Source organism: Pan paniscus, chromosome 13 (genome assembly GCF_029289425.2).
Source record: "Pan paniscus chromosome 13, NHGRI_mPanPan1-v2.0_pri, whole genome shotgun sequence".
NCBI lineage: Eukaryota > Metazoa > Chordata > Mammalia > Primates > Hominidae > Pan > Pan paniscus.
In genome coordinates, this window is record NC_073262.2 from 48,033,465 (window position 1) to 48,056,078 (window position 22,614).

The window sequence follows — 22,614 nt, forward strand, 5'->3', positions numbered from 1 at the left end:
TTGGACTGTTCTTGGTTAGTTCCACTAAGATTATAGCATGGAAATGGACCTTAGGAAGGACTTCTGACCAAAAATGGATATGAATTAACTTTCATTAGAGGGCAGGGTAGAACATGGGTCAGGAGCTCAGTTTTTGAATTCAGCAGAATGGATTCAAAGCCCAGGTCCCATACACATGTCCACTGCAACTGGGGGCAGGTCATTTCAGCTCTTCGTTTCTTTAGCTATAAATATAGTCATCCCTACCTTGTAGGGTTGGCCCACCTGGGAATTGAATTAAGAGTAGCAGCTGGCACAGAGCAGGCTGTCAGTCAATAACACCTGTTATTGTTATTGTTATGTGCATCTGAATCTGGCTCAAGTCGCACCCAATACTCAGAGTCCAGGGCACCCTCTCCGTTAATGACTGTATAATTCAAAAAGCCCGGGATGGGGATTCATGAGCTCCTGAACATGGTTCAATACTGAAAGTGCCTGCACCATGGCCTGGGGGCTGGCTTCCATGGGTAAGGCTGAGGACAGGGCTCCAGGTCTTGTCTCTCCGTCCTGTCCAGCTGCCCCAGGGACTGGGCCCTTGTAGGCACCTGGTAGGTGTCGCCCTCCTCTGCCCGCTGCTGCCCCCCACTTGCCTGTGCAGATCTACTGTGCTGTGGAACCTGGGCACCGTGCTCCCTGCCCAGCGTGTCATGGATCTGCCGCATCACTGAGCTGCCCTGCTGGCTGCTCCTGGCATACAGCACTGGCTCTGGGAGGTCACCCATGAACCTCAGGATGACGTTCCATATGACCAGGGCGGCCTGGGGAAACAAGACAGAAGGCCCAGTGGGAACCCATCAGTGACTATGGCCCCTTCCTTCTTTCCCCGAGCCACAGCTCACACCCCAGGCTCGGGGCTGGCCTGATCCACTAGAAGCCAGTGAACCCTGGTACCAAGCAGTCAGTGTCATCTTCGTGGTAAAGCAACGGGTATCGGAGGAGCCGCCGGATGTGTGTGTGGCTGGCTGATCTCTGGAAGTAAGTCACAGCAAACTTGGGGAAGGTGTACTCGGCCAGGCCATCCACATCCTCCTCAGGCTCCTCCGCCATGGGGACTGTGTCCAGGTCAACCTCAAGCAGCTTCTGGGTCTTTGATTCCAGATCCTACGGCCATTGAGAGAGAACACGGGTCAGCAGGGCTTTCAGGTAACAACCAACCCATCAGCTGACTGTCCAGCAGGCCGGGCAGCACGGGGGCTGTTGCATTACCCTGATCCCTCAGGTGCTGGAGACCACCCATCCCCACACTCAGTGGGCTCAGGTGGGCTGCCGTGTGCCAGCACAGGGTTCTCTACACACCCTGCCGGGCAGGGGCAGGGCTCCTGCCCTCTCCCCTCCTGGCCCCATGCTCAGACACTGTGTCCTCTGCCGCATGCACCATCCTCACTGCAGCTTCCTCAGCCACACTGCAGAGCAGCGGCCTCAAAGGTGCTCTGGGGGTGCCCGGGTGGGGTCAAATATACGTGGGGAATGCCATGTGATGGACAGCCCGGCAGCATTGGTAGAGAAGGCTCCAGGAAGTCTTGCAGGTGGGAAGCCTGCCTGACTCGAAGGCTTTGACCACAGAACCCACGCACGCTCCCCTCTTCTGTGTGGGACCAGCAGGGCTGCAGCACACACTTGGCCACCGCTCTGGCTTCTCAGGGAGCCGAGAGGTGGACTGAGTTCATGGACTGGGCAGGCTTCCCTGTCCCCGCCCAGGGCGGATTGTGGACACCAGGCTTGTGTTACCTCAAAGCGCGGCGAGGCCTGGCCCTCCTGGCCCCCAATCATGGCAGGGAGGAAGCCGAACACCTTCTCCACCATCTCCGTGTCAGTGACGGTGTCGTAGATGGATCTGCGCTTCTTGGCGGGGAGAGCGCCTTGGCTCTTCTGCCCCTCGGCTGGGATGACCAGCGGCGCCTGCATACCCCGTGGAAGAAGGTTACCCAGGGGCCCAGCAGGGCTCAGGGGGCCCAGCCCTGCCTACCCCACAGGGCAAGCACCTCCCAGAAGCCAAGTAAGCCTCATCCTGCCATCATTTGTCCAAATCAATATTCTGCTCTGAAACAATAGATTTTAACAGCTAGTGTGGTTAGAGATCAACCAGCCAGGGCTTTCCCTTTCCCAGCGATAATCAGAGCTCTGGAGAGGTGAGGTTGCTGGCTTGTCCCTACCCTCAGATGGCTCTTAAGGCACCCCTTCAAACTCCAGGGACCCCCTAGGAACCCAGCTGCACAACCACTGCTCAGGACCACTTGGTCCCTTCATTCAAAGGGCAAAAAGGGTCCACCAGGACAGGTCCCCAGGGGCTGCAGTAACGAAGTCACAGATAAGACTGCTTTGCAGGCAGCTGGGGGCATGCGGGTGCAGAAGCATGCTGCTGACGTGTCTATGGGTGCATTCTCTCATTTGCCCTGTTCACTGTATTAGCAGTGTGCTTAGTAGACCAAGTTTTCATCCATGGAGCAGAAGTCAACGTCATCCTAGCCCCTTTGCCTTATCACAACTTCCAAATGAGCCAAGTGTGAAGGTTGAGTCTCGAGTACTCGATGGAGGAAATGGGGTTATTTTCTTGGTGCTGTCCCCCTGCTCAGTGTCCTCCCAGCCCCCCAGACACTCAGCAGCTCCCCTTGGTATTAATATTTCTCTGTCCCCTGAGCTGTCATACACAGCCCAGTAACGAGGACACTTTGCTCTCTTCCATGGAACTGGGGCCTTTCCCAGCTTGTCTGGCTCAGCTTTGCTGCACCTTCCAGGGGACCAACCATCCCTGCCCCAAAAATCATCTCCAAGGTGAAAGGGAGGGGACCTGAGCTCACCTTCCGGGTTCAAGGCTAAGGCTGTCCCATTGACCTGCTGCCTCTCCCATGCTATACCCTGCATGCTCCTGGGTGGTGGCCACGGCTCCCCAGCCATTGCAGAGCCATTGTAGAACTGACTTTGAACAGGGAGAGGAGGACGGTGTGTCTCTCGTGATATGTACATCTCAGCCCAGGTGCCTGCTAATTTGCATCTTGTGTCCTGTATCCTTGCTGTGCTCTTGAGTAATTGAACAGATTTTAACGTCTTGGTTTGTGGCGGGGGTGGGGGGATTTTCCAAAGCGCTTCTGGTGAGCTCTCTACACAGCTGCTCACTCCTTCTTGCCCTCACCCACTGGGGCCCCAGCCAGTCCCACCTGCCCAAGAGGCCAGGTGACCACCTACATTGGCCTTCCTTTGCCGGAAGTTGCGCCGGGCAGCCATGCCCCTGGCATGGGCCTGAATGACCACCACTGCCCTCCTCTTGGCCTGGACTTGCTGGCGCACCAGGTATCCCCTGCACAGGGCCTGCAGCTGGACTGTCCTCTGCCGCATAGCCTGGTACTGCCTCGCCAGCAGCTGGCTCCGGGCAATAGCCTGCAGGCGCTCAAAGCCCACGAGGATCTGTGGAGGCAAGAGGGAGGTGAGATCAGGGGCAAGAAGGCCTTCCCCAGGAAACAGAGAGGGGTGCTCCCCAGGAGACAGTGCAAGATAGATTTACAGTTAGTTTTGTTTTGGCAAAGGGCTGGTGCTAGAATGGTACACACCTAGGAACACAAGAACAGTAAGTGAGTTATTGCTTATAAAGTACTTAGACCAGAGCGTGACGTGCAAATAAGTGCTAAATAAGCATTTGTGAAATAGCATAAATAATAAAGGGGCCTCCTTGGGGCCGTAGATGGAGAGAATTGGTGTGGATTTCACACGGGTGAAATGGGAGAGTGGATTCCTGAGGCCCTGCTGTCCACATCTGCCAGCCAAGTTCAGCTGACTTGCCCACAGGCTAGCACACCTGTGTGGAGGCCTGTGGCCACTCAAATCCCTGAGAGCATCTTTAAAGTAAAAGTGCAGTAATAAATGGATGAACACCACGTCAGTGCCGCAAACATCCCCTGGGCCACAGCAGTCCCTGGGCTTCCTAAAGACCCGCCCAACCGGTTGGCTTAAGAGCTTGGAAGTCACAGCCCCTCATCTAAACCCCAACTCTGGGGTTTACTAGTCTCATGCTCTTGGGGAAACTGCTCAACCCCTCTATGTCTCAGTTCCTTGACGTACAGAGTTGGTTTAATATTAAATAAAATGATGTATGCGAAGCAACAGGCCCCAAGGAACTGCTCCACACAGGTCAGCTACTATCATGCCGTTGGTGGGCGTGGAATGCAGGCAGGCTGGGCCAGTCTTGCTGATGTGACCATTTCGTGTCATAACCAGTCACATCCGTGACAAAAGCAAGTGGCCAAGTGACACAGGCACAGCCATGGTTGCTCTAGTTCATTCTTTTGAGCAGATACTCATTAGCAAATGCCCGTGGTTAAGAGAAAAAATTAGGAAAAGGTACTTGGAACAAAGAATAATCAATCCATTTGCTTATTTGTTGCCTGCAAGTTGGGAAAAGACAGGAGGTATTCCATTCCAGAGCAGGACACCTAGTCTAGCTCTGAGGATGCTCCAAATTCTGCAAAACATTTTGAAGCCTGCAGACCATGGGGCCGGAGATTATGCTAAGAAGAGACTGTGTGGGATGCTGAGGTCTGATCATTTTAAATTTGCATGCCACGTCTGTGAATGATTTGATCCTTCCTGCCTGAGGTCTCTCATTCAGAGAAACAAACTTTACAAATCTGTCTTTTACTGGACAGTTACCCACTGGTCCCGCGGGCCCAGCCGCCCCAGAGAGCTCTCTCACCAGCTTGAAATTCCTCCTGTTGCAGTAGCCTCTCCACCAGGCCTGCAGGGTCACAGCTGCCCGCCTCTGCCTCAGGAACTCCTTCCTAGAAGGGCAATGCAAGCCACATACATGTAACAATCCCAGATGGTTTAAAGCTTCTGAGGGAGAAAAACTGGTTTGGAAGGGAACAGGGTTAGTGAAATATTGGGAAAAATGAATACGTACAATCCTTTCTCAGAAGGTGTTACAGACCAAAAGACTCACAGGCAGGTTAGGAACAAAAAATCTACTATCAGCAACCCAAATTTGTGGATGATGACAGTCCAGTGTTTTTTGTTTTTTGTTTTTTTAGATGGAGTTTCACTCTTGTTGCTCAGGCTGGAGTGCAATGGCACGGATCTCGGCTCACTGTAACCTCCACCTCCCAGGTTTGAGCAATTCTCCTGCCTCAACCTCCTGAGTAACTGGGATTACAGGTGCCTGCCACCACGCCCAGCTAATTTTTGTATTTTTAGTAGAGATAGAATTTCACCATGTTGACCAGTTTGGTCTCAAACTCCTGACCTTAAGTGATCCACCTACCTCGGCCTCCCAAAGTGCTGGATTACAGGCGTGAGCCACTGTGTCCAGCCAACAGTCCAGTTTTTTTAAGTTATCAGAAAATTCTCCCTCATTCCCTCTACCCCCAAAGAGCTACAAAAGGATAAAACTTACTTCCGCATTTTTATTGCAGACGGCCCTCCTCTGGCCACTAGCCCAGGGCTGGACACGGACAAGAAAACCTGAAAGCTGGGCTCTGGCGAGACGGAGTCACTCCCAGGCAAGCTCAGTGCATATAGAGATGCAGGCATGCCTCAGTTTATTATGATGTTACTTTGCTCTATTGCACTTTGCAGATATTGTGTTTTTAGAAATTGAAGGTCTGTGGTAGCTGTGTGTTGAGCTAGTCTATTGGTATCATTTTTCCAACAGCATGTGGTCACTTCATGTCTGTATAACGTTTTGGCAATTCTTGCAATATTTCAAATTTTTCATTATTATTACATCTGCTGTGGTGATCTGTGATCTTTAATGTTACAATTGGAATTGTTTTGGGGCACCACAAACTGCACCCATATAAGATGGGAAACTTAACAAATGTGTGTGTTTTGACTGCTCCACCAACCAGTAGTGCCCCATCTCTCTCTCTTTTCTCTGTTTCCCTGTTCTGAGACAGAGCGATACTAAAATTAGGCCAGTTAATAACTCTATAATGGCCTCTAAGTGTTCATGTGAAAGGAAGCATCTCATGTCTCTCACTTTAAATCAAAAGCGAGAAATGATTAAGCTTCGTGAGGAAGGCCCGTCCAAAGCTGAGACAGGCCAAAAGCTAGGTCTCTTGCGCGAAACAGCCACGTTGTGAATACGAACGAAAAGTTCCTGAAGGAAATTAAAGGTGCTACTCCAGTGAACACATGAATGATGAGAAAGTGAAACAGCCTTCTTGCTGATATGGAGACAGTTTTCGTGGACTGGATAGAAGATCAAACCAGCCACAACATTTCCTTAAGCCAAAGCCCAACCCAGAGCAAGATCCTAATTCTCTTCAATTCTGTGAAGGCTGAGAGAGGTGAGGAAGCTGCAGAAGAAAAGTATGAAGCTAGCAAAGTTTGGGTCATGAGGTTTAAGGAAAGAAGCCACTTCTATAACATAAAAGTGCAAGGTGAAGCAGCAAGTGCTGATGGAGAAGCTGCAACGAGTTATCCAGAAGATCTAGCTAAGGTCATTGATAAATGTGGCTGCACTCAACAACAGATTTTCTTTCTTTTTTTTGAGATGGAGGCTCCCTCTGTCGCCCAGGCTGGAGTGCAGTGGCGTGATCTCAGCTCACTGCAACCTCCACTTCCCAGGTTCAAGCGATTCTCCTGCCTCAGCCTCCCGAGTAGCTGGGACTACAGGCTTCCACTACCATGCCCGGCTAATTTTTTGTATTTTTAGTAGAGATGGGGTTTCACCATATTGGCCAGGCTGGTCTCGAACTGCTGACCTTGTGATCCACCCACCTCGGCCTCCCAAAGTGCTGGGATTACAGGCATGAGCCACCACACCTGGCCAACAGATTTTCAATGTAGACAAAACAGCCTTATATTGGAAGAAGACGCCACTAGGACTTTTATAGGTAATAGAGAGGTATAGAGAGTTCAGTGCCTGGCTTCAAATCTTTAAAGGACAGTCTGACTCTCTTATTAGCAGCTTATGAAGCTGGTGACTTTAAGCTGAAGCCAATGCTAATTGACCATTCTGAAAATCCTAGGGCCCTTAACAATCACGTTAAAGCTACTCTGCCTGTAATCTAGAAATGAAACAACAAAGCCTGGGTGACAGCACATCTATTTATAGCATGGTTTACTGAATATTTTAAGGCCACCATTGAGACCTACTGCTCAGAAAAAATGATTTCTTTCAAACTATTACTGCTCATTGACAATTCACCCGGCCACCCAAGAACTCTGATGAAGACATACAAGGAGATTAATGTTGTTATGCCTGTGAACAAAGCATCCATTCTGCAGCCCATGGATCAAAGGGTAATTCAGACTGTCAAGTCTTATTTAAGAAATAAATGCCATAATGCTATAGCTGCCATAGATAGTAATTCTCCTAATAGATCTGGGCAAAGTCCATTGAAAACCTTCTGGAAAGCTTTCACCATTCTAGATGCCACTAAGAACATTCATGATTCAGGAGAGGAGGTCAAAATATCAACATTAACAGGAATTTAGAAGTTGATTCCAATCCTCATGAATGACTTTGAGGGGTTAAGACTTCAGTGGAGGAAGAAACAGCATATGTAGCGGGAATAGCAAGAGAACTAGAAGTAGAAGTGGAGCCTGAAGATGTGGCGAATTTGCTGCAATCTCATGATAAAACTTGAATAGATTAGGAGTTACTTTTTTTTTTTTGAGACAAGGTCTCACTCTGTCACCTAGGCTGGAGTACAGTGGTGCAATCTCGGCTTACTGTAACCTTCACCTCCCAGGCTCAAGTAATCTTCCCACCTCAACCTCCTGAGTAGCTGGGACTACAGGTGCACATCACCACGCCCGGCTAATTTTTTGTATTTTTAGTAGAGATGAGGTTTCACCATGTTGCTCAGGCTGGTCTTGAATTCCTGAGCTCAAGTGATCCACCTGCCTCAGCCGGTCACAGTGCTGGGATTACAGGCATAAGTCATCTTGCCAGCCAGGAGTTGCTTCTTATAGATGAGCAAAGAAAGTGTTGTTGTTGTTTCCTTTCTTTGTTTTCTTTTTTGGAGACAGGGTCTCACTCTGTCATCTGGGCTGGAGTGCAGTGGCGTCATCAGAGCTCAACATAACTTTGAATTCCTGGCCTCAAGGATCCTTCCACCTCAGCCTCCCAAATAGCTGGACTAGAGGCATGCACCACCATGCCCAGATAATTTTTGTATTTTTCTTTTGTAGAGATGAGTTCTCACTACGTTGACCAGGCAGGTTTTGAACTCCTGGCCTCAAGTGATCCTCCTGCCTTGGCCTCCCAAAATGCTGGGATTACAGGTATGAGCCACCGTGCCTGGCCAACACTTTCTGATGTCATTCTACATGTATGTAGAGAAAATATTTAAGAAAATTGTATTACATATGAGAGAAGGTAAATGGACATAAAAGGGGGTAAAGTTTCTATACTTCACTGGAAGTGGTAAAATGATGACAGCGGTAGATACTTTCTCTCTGTGTGTATGTGTATAATGTGATACCTAATGCAACCACTTTAGAGAGCTATAAAAAAGATATAAACTCTAACACATTGTAGATAAATCAAAATGAAATACTTAAAAATTTTTAAATAAGTCATAGAAAGGCAGGAAAAAGAAAACATAAAAATGCGGAGAGAGGAAAAAAATAGAAAACAAAAAATAAAATGGCAGACTTGAGCTCTAACATGAATAATTACATTAAATGTAAAAGGCCTAAATACAGTAAGTCCTCAATGTTGCTGATACCTTCTTGGAAACAGGCTTTGAGTGAAATGATATGTAATGGAACCAACGGTTTTCTCATCATTATAATGAAACCACATTGAAGGGAACAATGATATTCGAACACCTGCTGTATATTCTTGGAAAGTCATAGTTTCCAAGAATCTGTTGATGATGTTAAGGGAGAATTTAATGTATGCCAATGACATACACTGGCAGAATGGATTGAAAAACATGACCCGATTACATACTGTCTATGAGAAACTCACTTAACATATAGTTATATAGGTAGGCCGAAAGTAAAAGGATGAAAAATATAGATCATGTAAATAGTAATCAAAACAGGAGTGGCTATATTAATACCAGATAAAGTAGACTTCAGAGCAAAGGAGATAAGCAGAGACAGAGAAGGATATTACATGATAATAAAAAGCACATCCACCAAGACATAGCAATCCTAACTGTGTGTTCACCAAACAACAGAGCTGCAAAATATGTGAAGCAAAAATGATAAAACTGAAATGGAAAAGGCAAATCCACAATTATAATTAGAGACTCTCTCAACAATTGATAAAACACATAGACAGAAAATCAGCAACAATATAGACTTCAACACCACTATCAACCAACAAGATCTAATTGACATTTTTCAGAGCACACCTCCGAATTAACAGCAAAATATATGTTCTTTCCAAGTGCTCTTAGAATATATACCAAGAGAGGACATATTTTGGGCCATAAAGGAAACTTCAACATACTTAATAGAACTTAATTCATACAGAGTGTGTCTCTTACCATAGTGAAATCAAACTAGAAGTCAAAGACAAAATGATAACAGAAAAATCTCTAAACACTTGAAAACCAAACAACATACTTCTAAATTTCACAGAGGAAATTTCAAGGAAAATTTAATTTTTCTTCTGAGTGAAAGTGGATGAAATTGAATGAACTAAATGAAAGCATAACATGTGAACATTTGTGAAACACAGCTAAAGCAGTGCTAAGACAGAGATTTATATCACTCTACATTAGAAAAGAGGAAAAGCCTTGAATTAATAATCTAATCTCCTGCCTCAAGAATCTAGAGGAAGAAGGGTAAAATACACCCAAGGATATATTTTGGAAGGATGAAAATAATAAAAGAGCAGAAATTAAGGAAATTAAAAATAAAAAATTAGAGAAGAAGTAATGAAACTAAAGCCTGATTCTTTGAAAAGGACAAGAATGTTTTTTGTTTTGTTTTGTTTCGTTTTTTTTTTTGAGACAGAGTCTTACTCTTGTTGCCCAGGCTGAAGTGCAATGGCACAATCTTGGCTCACTGCAACCTCCACCTCCCAGGTTCAAGCGATTCTCCTGCCTCAGCCTCCTGAGTAGCTGAGATTACAAGCGCCTGCCACCATACCCAGCTAAATTTTGTATTTTTAGTAGAGACGGGGTTTCGCCATGTTGGCCAGGCTGGTCTCGGACTCCTGACCTCAGGTGATCTGCCTGCCTCGGCCTCCAAAGTGCTGGGATTACAGGTGTGAGCCACCATGCCCGGCCAGGACAAGAAAATTGACAAATCTTTAGCAAGACTGACAAAGAAAAAAAGGGGAAGACATAAATTTCCAATATCAGGAATGACACAGGGGATATCATTACAGAGTCTGCAGATATCAAGAGGATAATAAGGGAATATTATGAACAAATTGACATGCATACATTTGACAACTTAGATAACATGGACTAGTTCCTCAGAAAGCACAAATTACCACAACTCGCTCAATATAAAATAATTTGAATCATTCCTATAACTATTAAATAAATTGAATTTATAATTAAAAACTCTCTATAAAAAAATTCCCAGGCCCAGATATTTTCACTGGAGACTTTTGCCAAACATTTAAAGAAAAATTCACATCAATTCTACACAATTTCTTCCAGAAAACAGAGGAGGAAACACTTCCTAATTCATTTTATGAAGCTAGTGTTACTCTGATACCAAAACCAGACAAGACAAAAGAAAAAAAAATCCTCAGACCTCATGAATATAGACGCAAAAATCCTTAATGAAACATTAACAAATAGCATTCAGCAACATAAAAAAGAATTATACACTATGACTGAGTGGTGTTTCCTCCAGGGATGCAAAGCTGGTTCAATATTTAAAAATCAGTAAACGTAACTCACCACATTGAAAGGCTAAAGAAGAAAAATCACATATCATTATCAACTGATGCAGGAAAAAAATTGACATTCAACACTTGTTCATGATAAAAACTCCCAGAAAACTAGGAATATCGGAAGCTTCCTCGACTTGAGAAAGGGCATCAATGAAAAATCTACAGCTAACATTATATTTAATGGTTAAAGTCTGAGTGTTTTCCCCCTAAGATAAAGGACAAAGCAAATATATCTGTTCTCACCACTCTAACAATACTGGATGTTCTGGCTACTGCAATAGGCAAGAGAAGGAAATAAAAGACATACGGATTGGAAAAAAAAGAAAGAAAACTGTCCCTATTTGCAGATGACAGGATGATCTACATCCAAAATTCTAAGGAATTTATAAAAAGTGAGCTCAGCAAGGCTGCAGGATATGAAGTCAACACACAAAAATCCAACATATTTCTATTTGCTAGCAATGAATATGCCAATGTCAAAATTAAAAATACAGTACCATTTATAATTCCAAAAAAACATGTAAATCTAATAAAACATGTACAGGGTTTGTGTGCTAAAAACTACAAAACACGGATGCATGAAATCAAATAAGATCTAAATAAATGGAGCTACGTATCATGTTTATGGATTGTAAGATGGATTTAGTAGAGATGTTAATTCTCAAATTGCTATACAAGCCTATTACTATCAAAAATCCCAACAAGGTTTTTTTTTTTGTAGATATAGACAAAATTATTTTTATATGTACATGGAAATGCAAAGGAACTACAATAACTGAAACACTTTTGAAGAAGAAAAGTGGGAAGAATTAGTCTACACAGCTTTAAGATTTATTATATAACTATGATAAACAAGATGTTGTGGCATTGCGGAGGGATAGAGTCATCGACCAATGGAATGGGATAGAGAACCTAGAAATAGACCCACACCGCTAGGTTTTGATAAAGATGTAAAAGCAATTCACTGAAGGAAGGATAGACTTTTTTTATGAATAATGCTGGGGAGACAACCATAGAAAAAAATTTAAAAGAACCTTGACCTAAGTGTCACGCTCTACACAAAAATTAATTCAAAATGGGAATGTGTCATGGACCTACATGTAACATATTTAAAACTATAAAAACTTTTAGAAAAACACAAAAGAAAATCTTGACGAAAAGAGTTCTTAGACTTAACACTAAAAGCACGATCTATGAAAGAGAAATTTGACAATTAGACTTTACCAAGATTAAAAACTTTTGCTCTGCAAAGCCCTCTTAAGAGGATGAAGAGACAATCTACAGACTAGGAGAAAATATTCACAAACCACATAGCTGACAGAGGACTAGTATCTAGAATATATAAAGAACTCTCAAAACTCAACAAAGACTCCAATTAGAAAACAGGCAAGCAACATGCACAGACAGGTCACCAAAGAGGGGACACATACATGACAAGCACACACAAAGGTGTTCCACATCGGGAAATGGTAAGGACAGCCACAATGAGAGACCATCACATACCTGTCAGAAGGGCTAAAATAAACAGTGACAACATCAAATACTGGTGAGGATGCACGGACACTGAGTCAGCCAGACATTGCTGGTGGGAATGTAAAATGGTACAGCCACTCTTGAAAACACTTTGGCAGTTTCTTAAGAAACAAAACTTGTAACCGCTGTATGACTCAGCAACTGCACTCCTGGGCATACCACCCAGAGAAACGGCAGCTGATGTTCTCACAAAAACCTCATAAATGTTCATAACAGCTTTATTCGTCAAAGCCAAAAACTGCAAACAGCCCAGATGTCCTTCTACAGGTGAATGGTTAAACAAACTGTGGTGTATCCATCCCATAGAATACCACCGAGCAATAAAAAGTAACAAAATATTGGCTGGGCGCAGTGGCTCACACCTGTAATCCCAGCACTTTGAGAGGCTGAGGCGGGTGGATCACTTGAGGCCAGGAGTTTGAGACCAGTTTGGGTAACATGGCGAAACCCCGTCTCTACAAAAAATACAATAATTAGCCGGGCAAGGTGGCGGGTGCCTGTAGTAGTACCAGCTACTTTGGAGGCTGAGGTGGGAGGATAGCTTGAGCCCGGAAAGCAGAGGTTGCAGTGAGCCAAGATTGTGCCACTGTACTCCAGCCTGGTTGACTGAGTGAGACTTTGTCTCAAATAAATAAATAAATAAATAAGTATTAATGCAAGCAATAACCTGGATGAATCTCCAGAGAAACATGCCAAGTGAAAAAAGCCCACCCCAGGCTGCATGTTGTATAATTCCACGTATATAACATTTGTGCAATGGCAACATTCTAGAAATGTAGAACAGGTTAGAGGTTGCTGGGGTTAAGCAGCACTGGGGGCAGGTGTGAGAGAGGGGGCGTGGCTAAACAAGGCCGCAGAAGGAATCCTGGTGGTAAGACGTTCCACTGGGGGAAATGGGTGAAGATTATGGCGATATCTCTGTATTGTTTCTTACAACTGCATGTAAATCTACAGTAATCTCAAAACAAAAAGTTTAATTTAAAATGTTGGGAGTCAGGGTGGCCAGCCTGCCTGGCCTCTGACCACGTGGGCCTGTTTGGTCAGATGCGGCCTGTTGTCCCGAGATCGGCAGCACCAGGGTCTGGCCCTGAGCTGGCCTCCGGCTTCCCAGCAGCACAGCTGCCTCTCTAGCTGTGGGCCCTAGCTCCCTGCCCCCTGCCCTGCTCTCTGTCCCCTCATTCTCTATTCCCGGGGCTGGCTGTCTTCTACTTTCTCATGCCTGGGTTTCCAGCCCTTGCTATGGTGGCTCAGGAACCCAGGTGAGGGTGGGGCAAGGCAGCAGCGCTGCTGATCCACTGATCCTGGATTACAACTCAAGCGGTACCCTCTTACTCACCAGGGAACCCAGGCAAGCCATGGATTCTTTCCTGTCCAAAAGCAAATTGCCTCATAACCCAAACCCATACGCTTTGATATAATGGAAGTGGAACGTCAAACCCTGGTTGAGAGCGGGGCTGCCCCTTCATTCGGCTCCCATCTCTTGCATATGGAGTGTTTTTTTGTTTTTTCCAAACATTCCAATAATGTATCTGAATTCTCTGGCCAACACAGGCTGCAGTGTCCCTGGTTGGAAGGCATTGGAAGATCTCAGTAACCCCAGGGAGGGCCCAGCGGGAACATGTGATCCTGGTTTGTGGGCTGCAGGCCTGTGTGGGGACACTGTGGGCAGGAGTGGGCTGGGTGGGCCTTGGGGTGGGGCCGGCACCTGTATCTGTAGCCCCGCAGGACTTTCTGGATGCTGAGCGCCGCTCTGTCTAGCACCTGGCTTCTCTGTACCTCCAGCAGAGTGTCCTGATGATCCTGGAACAGGAGAGACACCGTCACTGGGCTGCTCACCCTCACCCTACAGCCCCTGCCTGGGGCCAGGGCTCTGTCTCCCGAAGGTAGCATCTCTCAGGCTTCTCCCAGGAGGGCAGGCCAGAGAAGGGGGCCCTCAAAGTGACCTTGATGTTGCTCAGAGACAGGAGCTGCAACTATACCTCCCACCCCAATCCAAGAACTTCCCACATTAGCTCTTTCTTCTTGCTAATTCAATGTGGCATCCTTTATTTCTACTCTGAAGAATTCAAGAGGGGGCACAAAATTTTCCTGAAGTTGTGTTTTATTTCCCAAAATTCATGTGACATTTGCATTCAACCGTGTAAAAGCCCCATGCTTGTTTCAATATAAAAATGTTACCCTCAATAATAGTGGGAGACTTTAACACCTCACTGTCAATATTAGACAGATCATCGAGACAGAAAATTAACAAAGATATTTAGAACTCAGCTCTGGATCAAGTGGACCTGATAGATATCTACAGAACTCTCCACCCCAAAACAACAGAGTTAAAGCAGTGTTAAGAGGGAAAGTTATAGCACTAAATGCCCTTATCAGAAAGCTAGAAAGATCTCAAATTGACGCCCTGACATCACAACTAAAATAACTGGAGAATCAAGAGCAAACAAACTTCAAAATTAGCAGAAGACAAGAAGAAACCAAGATCAGAGCAGAACTGAAGGAGACAGAGATACGAAAAACTCTTCAAAAAATCAATGAATCCAGGAGCTGATTTTTTTGAAAAAATTAATAAAATAGACCACTACCTAGACTAAAAAAGAAGAAAAGAGAGAAGAATCCAATAGACACGATAAAAAATGATAAAGGGGATATCACTGCTGAGCCCACAGAAATACAGACAACCATCAGAGAATAGTATAAAAACCTCTATGCAAATAAACTAGAAAATGTAGAAGAAATGGATAAATTCCTGGACACATACACCCTCCCAAGACTTAACCAGGAAGAAGGTGAATCCCTGAATAGATCAGTAACAAGTTCTGAAATTAAGGCAATAATAGCCTACCAACGAAAAAAATCCCAGGACCAGATGGATTTACAGCTGAATTCTACCAGAAGTACAAAGAGGAGTTGATACCCTTTTTTTTTAAACTATTCCAAACAATTGAAAAGCAGGGACTCCTCCCTGGCTCATTCTATGAGGCCAGCAGCATCCTGATAACAAAACCTGGCATAGATACAACAAAAGAAGAAAACTTCAGGCCAATATTCCTGATGAACATCGATGCAAAAATTCTGAATAAAATACTGGCAAACTGAATACAGCAGCACATCAAAAAGCTTATCCACTACGATCAAGTTGGCTTCATCCCCAGGATGCAAGACTGGTTCAACATACGCAAATCAATACACATAATTCACCACATAAACAAATCTAAAGACAAAAACCACATGATTATCTCAATAGATGCAGAAAAGGCCTTCGATGAAATTCAACATCGCTTTATGTTAAAAAACTCTCAATAAACTAGGTATTGAAGGAACATGCCTCAAAATAATAAGAGCCATTTATGACAAACCCACAGTGCCCTGAGATGGTCCCTCTGCTGGCCTTACCTCCCCCACTAAATTGGAAGCCACTCTGCTTCTTCCCGCGCATCTTAGCCTCTGAGCCCCAGCACAGCCTGACTACTGCACAGCCAAATGGACAGACAGACCGACTCGAGGGCTGGGGCCAGGACGTCCCTCTGAGGACACATAAGGGCAGGTGGGCAGGCACCATGGGGGAAGAGGAAGGGGCAGCAGGGATGGGTGGGAGCTCAGGCGAGCTGGCAAAGCATCCTCCCAGCTCTGCTCCCAGTTATTCCTCTTCCCTCTCACTGTGCTGGCCCGCTGAGGCTTATGAGACTAGGGGACAGGGAGGTTCCCTCCTCAGTGGCTCTGACCCAAATGGCACTTCTGGAGGGCCCCGAAGCTTCCTTTGTGTGACTTCAGCTCCCTGTGCATTTTGGGGGAGGCAGGTTGTGGTGGTGATGCTCGCACAAGCCCCGCTAAGGACAAGTCACTTTGTGGAGAGTTGACACACAGCACCCTTCCACTAAAGCAGTAGCCCTCCGGGCTCTGCAGAGGCTGGGCCTCCCCATTGTGGGGAAGCCTGCATGGCAGGATGTGGCTGCCAGCATGATGGACGCCAGGTCTCAGGACACCGGCAGACCGCCCTGAGCTCCTGGGTGCTGCCCTATGGCTGGAAGGCACCTCCTCTGCACCCTCAGGCCTTGCCCTAGGTACCCCTCTGAGAAGCCTCCTGGGCTTCCACAGGCTGGGCCGGCCCTCCCCAGTACCCTCACCACCACCTCATTGTCCCCTAGCGTGATGTTCTACATCCAGGGGTGCCCTGAGGGTGGGGACCACACTTTGAGCTGCTCTGCCCAGTGTCATTGGCTCAGGGCACATGGACCATGGACCCCGAGCCTGGTGCAAGAGCTGACAAGCCCACATGCTGCAGGAGGCCGACAGCTGGCTGGTTCCTCGGGGTCTCACCTTCAGGAAAATTTTGGTCTTCCCCACTTTCCAGTCTTTGTCTGTCCGCAGCCACACGTCAGTGATGCCCAGGGTCATCTGGCGGAACTTGCCTTGCAGCTGCCAAGACCAAACGGGGGTATCGGTGGGAGGTGGGGCAGAGACCCCTCGGCGGCTCTCTGGGGGTGGTGTCTCCCTCCTCCCACAGGCTCCCCCATCAGGGGCTGCCCCCCACCCCCGCCCAGGCACAGGCACAACGGGAACCTCGAATAGGGGTTGGGGTGAGGAGGGAACTCGGGGCCCGGGGCCTCCATGTGTTGTGGGACTCGGCCCAGGCCAGGCCCAGCCTCAGGATGGCTGAGGGTTCCAGACAGGACAGGAAGAACCTCGGGCCCCAGTAGCTTTCTAGCCACACCTCGGCTCCCTGACACGGTAGGAGAGAACGTGTCTGCTGTACAACTACAGACATGTTCCAGAAGGAACCGCTGCGGCCGCCAGCTCTCCCAGACCCCAGGGAAAGCCCCCTCACTTCCGCGGCGCTGGGAGAGGGAGAGGGCAGGGTGGGAGGAGGAGAGAGGGAGGAAGGACAGGGCTCATCGCAAGGCTGGGGCCGGGGAGGGCAGCGGGAGACCCCCTCGGTAGTGGGGGCTGGAGGTGCCCAAGGCCGAGGGGAAGGCCGCGGATGGCCAGAGGTGCCCGTCCCCGAGGGGCGCTGACCTGCATCCGCATGGCGTTGGGCAGCAACACGCCGAACCTCTGCGAGAACTCCTCGAACGTGTAGCGGATGGGGAAGCCCGACTTGCGGATGTGCACGGTCTCCATCATGCCCGAGTATCGCAGCTGCCGCAGGCACAGCTCCCGGTCAAACAGCTGTGGGCGGACACCGGGCGCTGACCCAGCGCAAGCCCCACTTTCCAGCCACCCCCCTTCCCGGCACCCCACCATCGGGCACGGGCCCACAGCCAGAGGTCAGTGTGTCCAGCCCCCCGCCCCGCCCACCCCCACTGTCCTCCAGAGATGGAAGAACTAAACAAATGCGACTTCAGTAAGGCTACATTTTGAAGAGGGTAGTGCAAGTAGTTGAAAAACCCGTAGTGTTGTCAAGGAGATAAAAGTCGATAGCATGGAAACTGTGGCACCCACAGAAACACAGTACTCCCATCACTGTCAACTACTCGAAGCGCTGTGAATGTAAACGTCCTCTGCACATGCCCAGTTTAAAATGCTTTTTAAAAAAAATTTTTTTTAATTTTATTTATTTATTTTTTTGAGATGGAGTCTCGTTCTGTCGCTCAGGCTGGAGTGCAGTGGCACGATCTCGGCTCACTGCAACCTCTGCCTCCTGGGTGCAAGCGATTCTCCTGCCTCAGCCTCCCGAGTAGCTGGGATTACAGGCGTGTAGCACCACGCCCGGGTAAGTTTTGTGTTTTTAGTTAAAGACGGAGTTTCACCATGTTGGCCAGGCTGGTCTCCAACTCCTGAGCTCAAATGATCCGCCCGCCTTGGCGTCCCAGAGTGCTGGGATTACAGGCCTGAGCCACCGCGCCTGGCCCAGTTTAAAATGTTTTTAAGCACCCCTTGCCTACATAGGTCGGGGTGGAAAGCTGCCCCGCAGGCACTTGCAGTTTCATGGTGCCTCCCTCACAATAGTTAAATGAAAAAATAAATCTACTCAGAGGCAGAAAATATCCTAATCAACTTAGTCTCTCCCTCCCTGGAGATGGAGGTCAGAGTGAGACCTGGAGTGGCTGGGGCGGAGGAGTGGAGGGCCTTTGGCCCCAGGGAGCTGAGCCGTCTTTTGCTTTGAGGCGAGTGTGACTGGCAGAGAAATGGCATGATGTCCTTCCCTGGGGTGTCAGGCTTCAGCAGGGGTTCCAAGACTCTGCCATGGCTTGGATTCTAGAGAGCCCCTCTCCACCTACAAGCCAGGAGTCTCTGAGGGACCCTGGGGAACGCCCTCTGATGTGGCAAACCCACCAGCAGGCACTGTTACCCCACCTGCAGGGTCACAGCGCCAACTGCTGGTGGGGTCCAGGCCACACTGAGCTTAGCCTCGGGTAAGTGTTTAGCTGCGCTTCACTGACGATTTCCTATGGGCCTGGTGTTTCTCACTGAATCTTTACAACATTCCTACCTGGTGGGGGTGATTGGCTCCAACTTAAAGATGAGGTGCTGAGGCATAGGGTTTTGCTTCTAAGGGGCTGAGCCTGGGTTTGAACCCTGAGCAGCCACCAATGAGAGATATCCCAGCCAGAGGCACTCTTAACCCCCGAGCTTCAGCCTCAGGCCTGCCTGCCTGTCCTGCAACTCCCAGCTCCCAAGGTAGGCAGGGTCTGAACGAGCCAAGGGTCTCTGGGAGCCCAGCTACTTCTCCCAGCAGTTAAGGAACAAGATAGGTTATCTCTCATCTGCCTATTTTGCCTTCAAGGAAGATGCAACCTAGATTTCATAAGGCAAGCCCCATTTTATTTTTTTAGAGACAGGTCTTGCTCTGTCACCCAGGCTGAAGTGCAGTGGTGTGATCATAGTTCACTGCAGCCTTGACCTCCTGGGCTCAAGTGATCCTCCTCCCTCAGCCTCCTGAGTAGCTGAGACTACAGGCACATACCACCATACCTAGCTAATTTTTATACTTTTAAATTTTTTTGCAGAGATAAGGTCTTGCTATGTTGCCCAGGCTTGCCTCAAGCAATCCTCCCGCCTCAGCCTCCCAAAGTGCTGGGATTACAAGCATGAGCTACTGCACCCAGATCAAACTCAATTTCACATAGTTTTATTCTTTCCAAAAAGCATTTAATTTCATGTAATATTTTTATTCCCTTATGGGGATAAAACCATTTTATATTGTTTCAGCTGATGTCTCCTAGTTTGGGGAATCCCTGCATATGCGGCCTCTGGGTGGGACTCCCCACCCAATGGAGCAGGGACTCCGTTGTGGACAGGGAGTGTGGGCTCTCACCCCCTCACCGTCTCACAGCAGGTAAAGCTGACTGTCTGCAGGGCTTGGTGAAAGGAGTGGTGTCAGCCTCTAAAGTCCTATTACTGATTGCTGCCTTTGTTGAGTGTGGTTTACATATGGGACATGTACTGCAAACCTCATGTCCAATCCTCAGTGCATTCCTGCAGGCAGGAGCAAGTCTGACTTTACAGAAGGGAAAACTGAGGCTCACAGCAGCAAAGAGCCAGGCCAAGAACACACAGAAGATGCATGGCGGAGCTAAGGGAACTGAGGTCTCAGCAACCCAAAGCTCTGCAGGTCACTGACCTTCACATGACCTAGTCTGGTCACCTTACCCCAGTGTACTTATCTGTAAGGTAGGGGCAGTAACAGCTCTAACGCTAGCCAGGCCCTGGCAGAGGGAGTGACCACAACCCTAGAGGCCATCAGCCTCCTCCTCCTCCCTCCTTTGCTGTGCCCCAGCCTCCTGTCATTACCAGCGGCTTCTTATACTCATTAGGTTTGATGCAGCGGATGAAGTAAGGCTGGCAGTTGGTCAGGATTTTCATCAGCTGGTCCAGAGACTGTTTGAACTGGCTTCCTAAGGTGGAGGGCCGTTTATTTGAGTCTGCAGACTGTGAATGGAAGCACAGAGCACAAGTGGGTCTCAGGAGCCATGTCCTGGGACAGCTGACCCTGTAGGCCAGCAAGGGTTGCTGCCAAGGCCCCACAGGTGGGGTGGTGCATCTACCTATTCAAGAATCCACCCACCCACCCATCCATGTATCCATCCACCCACTCACCCATCCACCCACCCCTTCACCCATCCACTCACACACCTATCCATCCACCCACCCACCCATCCATCCACCCACCCACCACCCATCCACCCACTCACCCATCCCTCCACCTACCCAGCACCCATCCACCCACCCACCCATGCGTCCATCCATTCACCCACCCACCCACCCATCCATCCTTCCATCCACTCACCAACCCACATAGCCACCCGCCCATCCATCTATCCATCCACCCTCTCACCCATCCACCCACCCACCCATCCACCCACCCATTCACCCATCCATTCACCCATCCACCCACTCATCCATCCACCCACGCACCACCCATCCACCCACTCACCCATCCATCCACCTACTCACCACCCATCCACCCACTCACCCATCCATCCACCTACTCACCACCCATCCACCCACTCACCCATCCACCCATGGCCCCACTAAGGCCATGCTCTCCACCCCTCTACCCAGGCGTGGCCCCCACCATCTACCCAGCACAAAGTCACTTCTCCTATCTAAACTCTGGACCCCCCAGATTCCCATTCCCACTCCAAACCCCCTTATATAAGCTGCCACATGCACCCACCCATGCACCCATTCATTCACCATTCCACCCACCCATCCATCCATCCACTCACCCATCCACACAGCCACCCACCCATCCATCTATCCATCCACCCACCCACCCATCCACCCACCCATCCATCCACTCACCCACCCACACAGCCACCTGCCCGTCCATCTATCCATCCACCCACTCACCCATCCACCCATCCATTCACCCATCCACCCACCCACCCGTCCATCCACTCACCCATCCACACAGCCACCCACCCATCCATCTATCCATTCACCCACTCACCCATCCACCCAACCATCGACACACCCATTCACCCATCCACTTACATACCCATCCACCCATCCACTCACCCACCCATCCATCCACCCACCCACCACCCAGCCACTCACTCAGCCATCCATCCACCCATCCACTACCCATCCACCCACTCACCCATCTATCCACCCAACCACCCATTCACCCATCCATCCACTCACCCATGCATCCACTCATCCATCCATCCATCCAACCAACCAACCACACATCCATTTACCCATCCACTCACACACCCATCCACCCATCCACTCACCCACCCATCCATCCACCCACCCATCCATCCACCCACCCACCACCCATCCATCCACTCACCCATCCACCCACCCACTACCCATCCACCCACTCACCCATCTATCCACCCACCCACCCATTCACCCATCCATCCATCCATTGCAGGATTCCCAAGTGCCAACTGCATGCTGGGGACCCAGAGGTGAGTAAAACAGTCTTTCCTGTACATGTCTGTCTGGCCCTGTAGCCATCAGGGGTGAGAGACCCAGGAGGGTGCCTGGGAGCCCACCTTGAAGAGATGGTTTCCTGCCTTTGCCTGGCGGATGGTCCCATGGCCCAGCTTGGTCTCTGCTAACTCCAAGTTGAATATCTCCCTCAGAAACTTGTTTTTGGAGGAGTAAACCAGGGTGAGGATATCTGTGCTCAGCACGTCTCGGTTCTTCTCCAGGAAGCCTGTGGGGACACAGGGCCCACCCAGCATCCCAGCTTAGCCATCACTGCCCACCCATGGGGAAGAAGAGGGCAGTGTGGGGGAATACAGGATGCGTGGAGGAGCCCCCTCTTACAATGGCCCCACTAAGGCCATGCTCTCCACCCCTCTACCCAGGCATGGCCCCCACCATCTACCCAGCACAAAGTCACTTCTCCTATCTAAACTCTGGACCCCCCTAATTCCCATTCCCACTCCAAACCCCCTTATATAAGCTGCCACATCCTCCTGCCTCTGGGCAGATCCTACTAGGGCTAAGGCTCCTTCAGACTAAAAACAGATGCAGCCTCCAGAAATAGGAGAGGGGCAGTGTCAGGGGCTAAAATGTGTCCCCTAAAATTCATATGTTGGTGTCCTAACACCCTATACATCAGAACATGACTATGTGTGGACATAGGGCCTTTAAGGAGGGGATTAAAGTAAAATGAGGTCATTAGGAATGGCCCTAATCCAGTGTGACTAGTGTCATTATAAGAAGGGGAGATGAGGCTGGGTGTGGTGGCTCACACCTGTAATCCCAGCACTTTGGGAGGCCGAGGCAGGTGGATCACAAGGTCAGGAGTTCGAGACCAGCCTGACCAACATGGT

At 48.6% G+C, this 22,614-nt stretch overlaps 1 protein-coding gene across 2 annotated transcripts in view; it reads right to left on the bottom strand.

Annotated features, from left to right (window-relative positions):
• The window catches only part of MYO7B (myosin VIIB), a 105,329-nt gene that overhangs the window by 27,506 nt on the left and 55,209 nt on the right, over window positions 1–22,614 (bottom strand). For both annotated transcript variants that reach the window (XM_055108564.2, XM_008953605.4), the window contains exons 15-24: window positions 21,826–21,989; window positions 20,111–20,248; window positions 17,393–17,545; window positions 16,697–16,795; window positions 14,082–14,176; window positions 4,724–4,808; window positions 3,223–3,441; window positions 1,768–1,938; window positions 931–1,140; window positions 630–797 (exon numbers count right to left, since the gene is read on the bottom strand). In XM_055108564.2, the coding sequence (XP_054964539.1) occupies window positions 630–797; window positions 931–1,140; window positions 1,768–1,938; window positions 3,223–3,441; window positions 4,724–4,808; window positions 14,082–14,176; window positions 16,697–16,795; window positions 17,393–17,545; window positions 20,111–20,248; window positions 21,826–21,989 (1,502 nt within the window). The remainder of the gene's footprint in view (window positions 1–629; window positions 798–930; window positions 1,141–1,767; window positions 1,939–3,222; window positions 3,442–4,723; window positions 4,809–14,081; window positions 14,177–16,696; window positions 16,796–17,392; window positions 17,546–20,110; window positions 20,249–21,825; window positions 21,990–22,614) is intronic.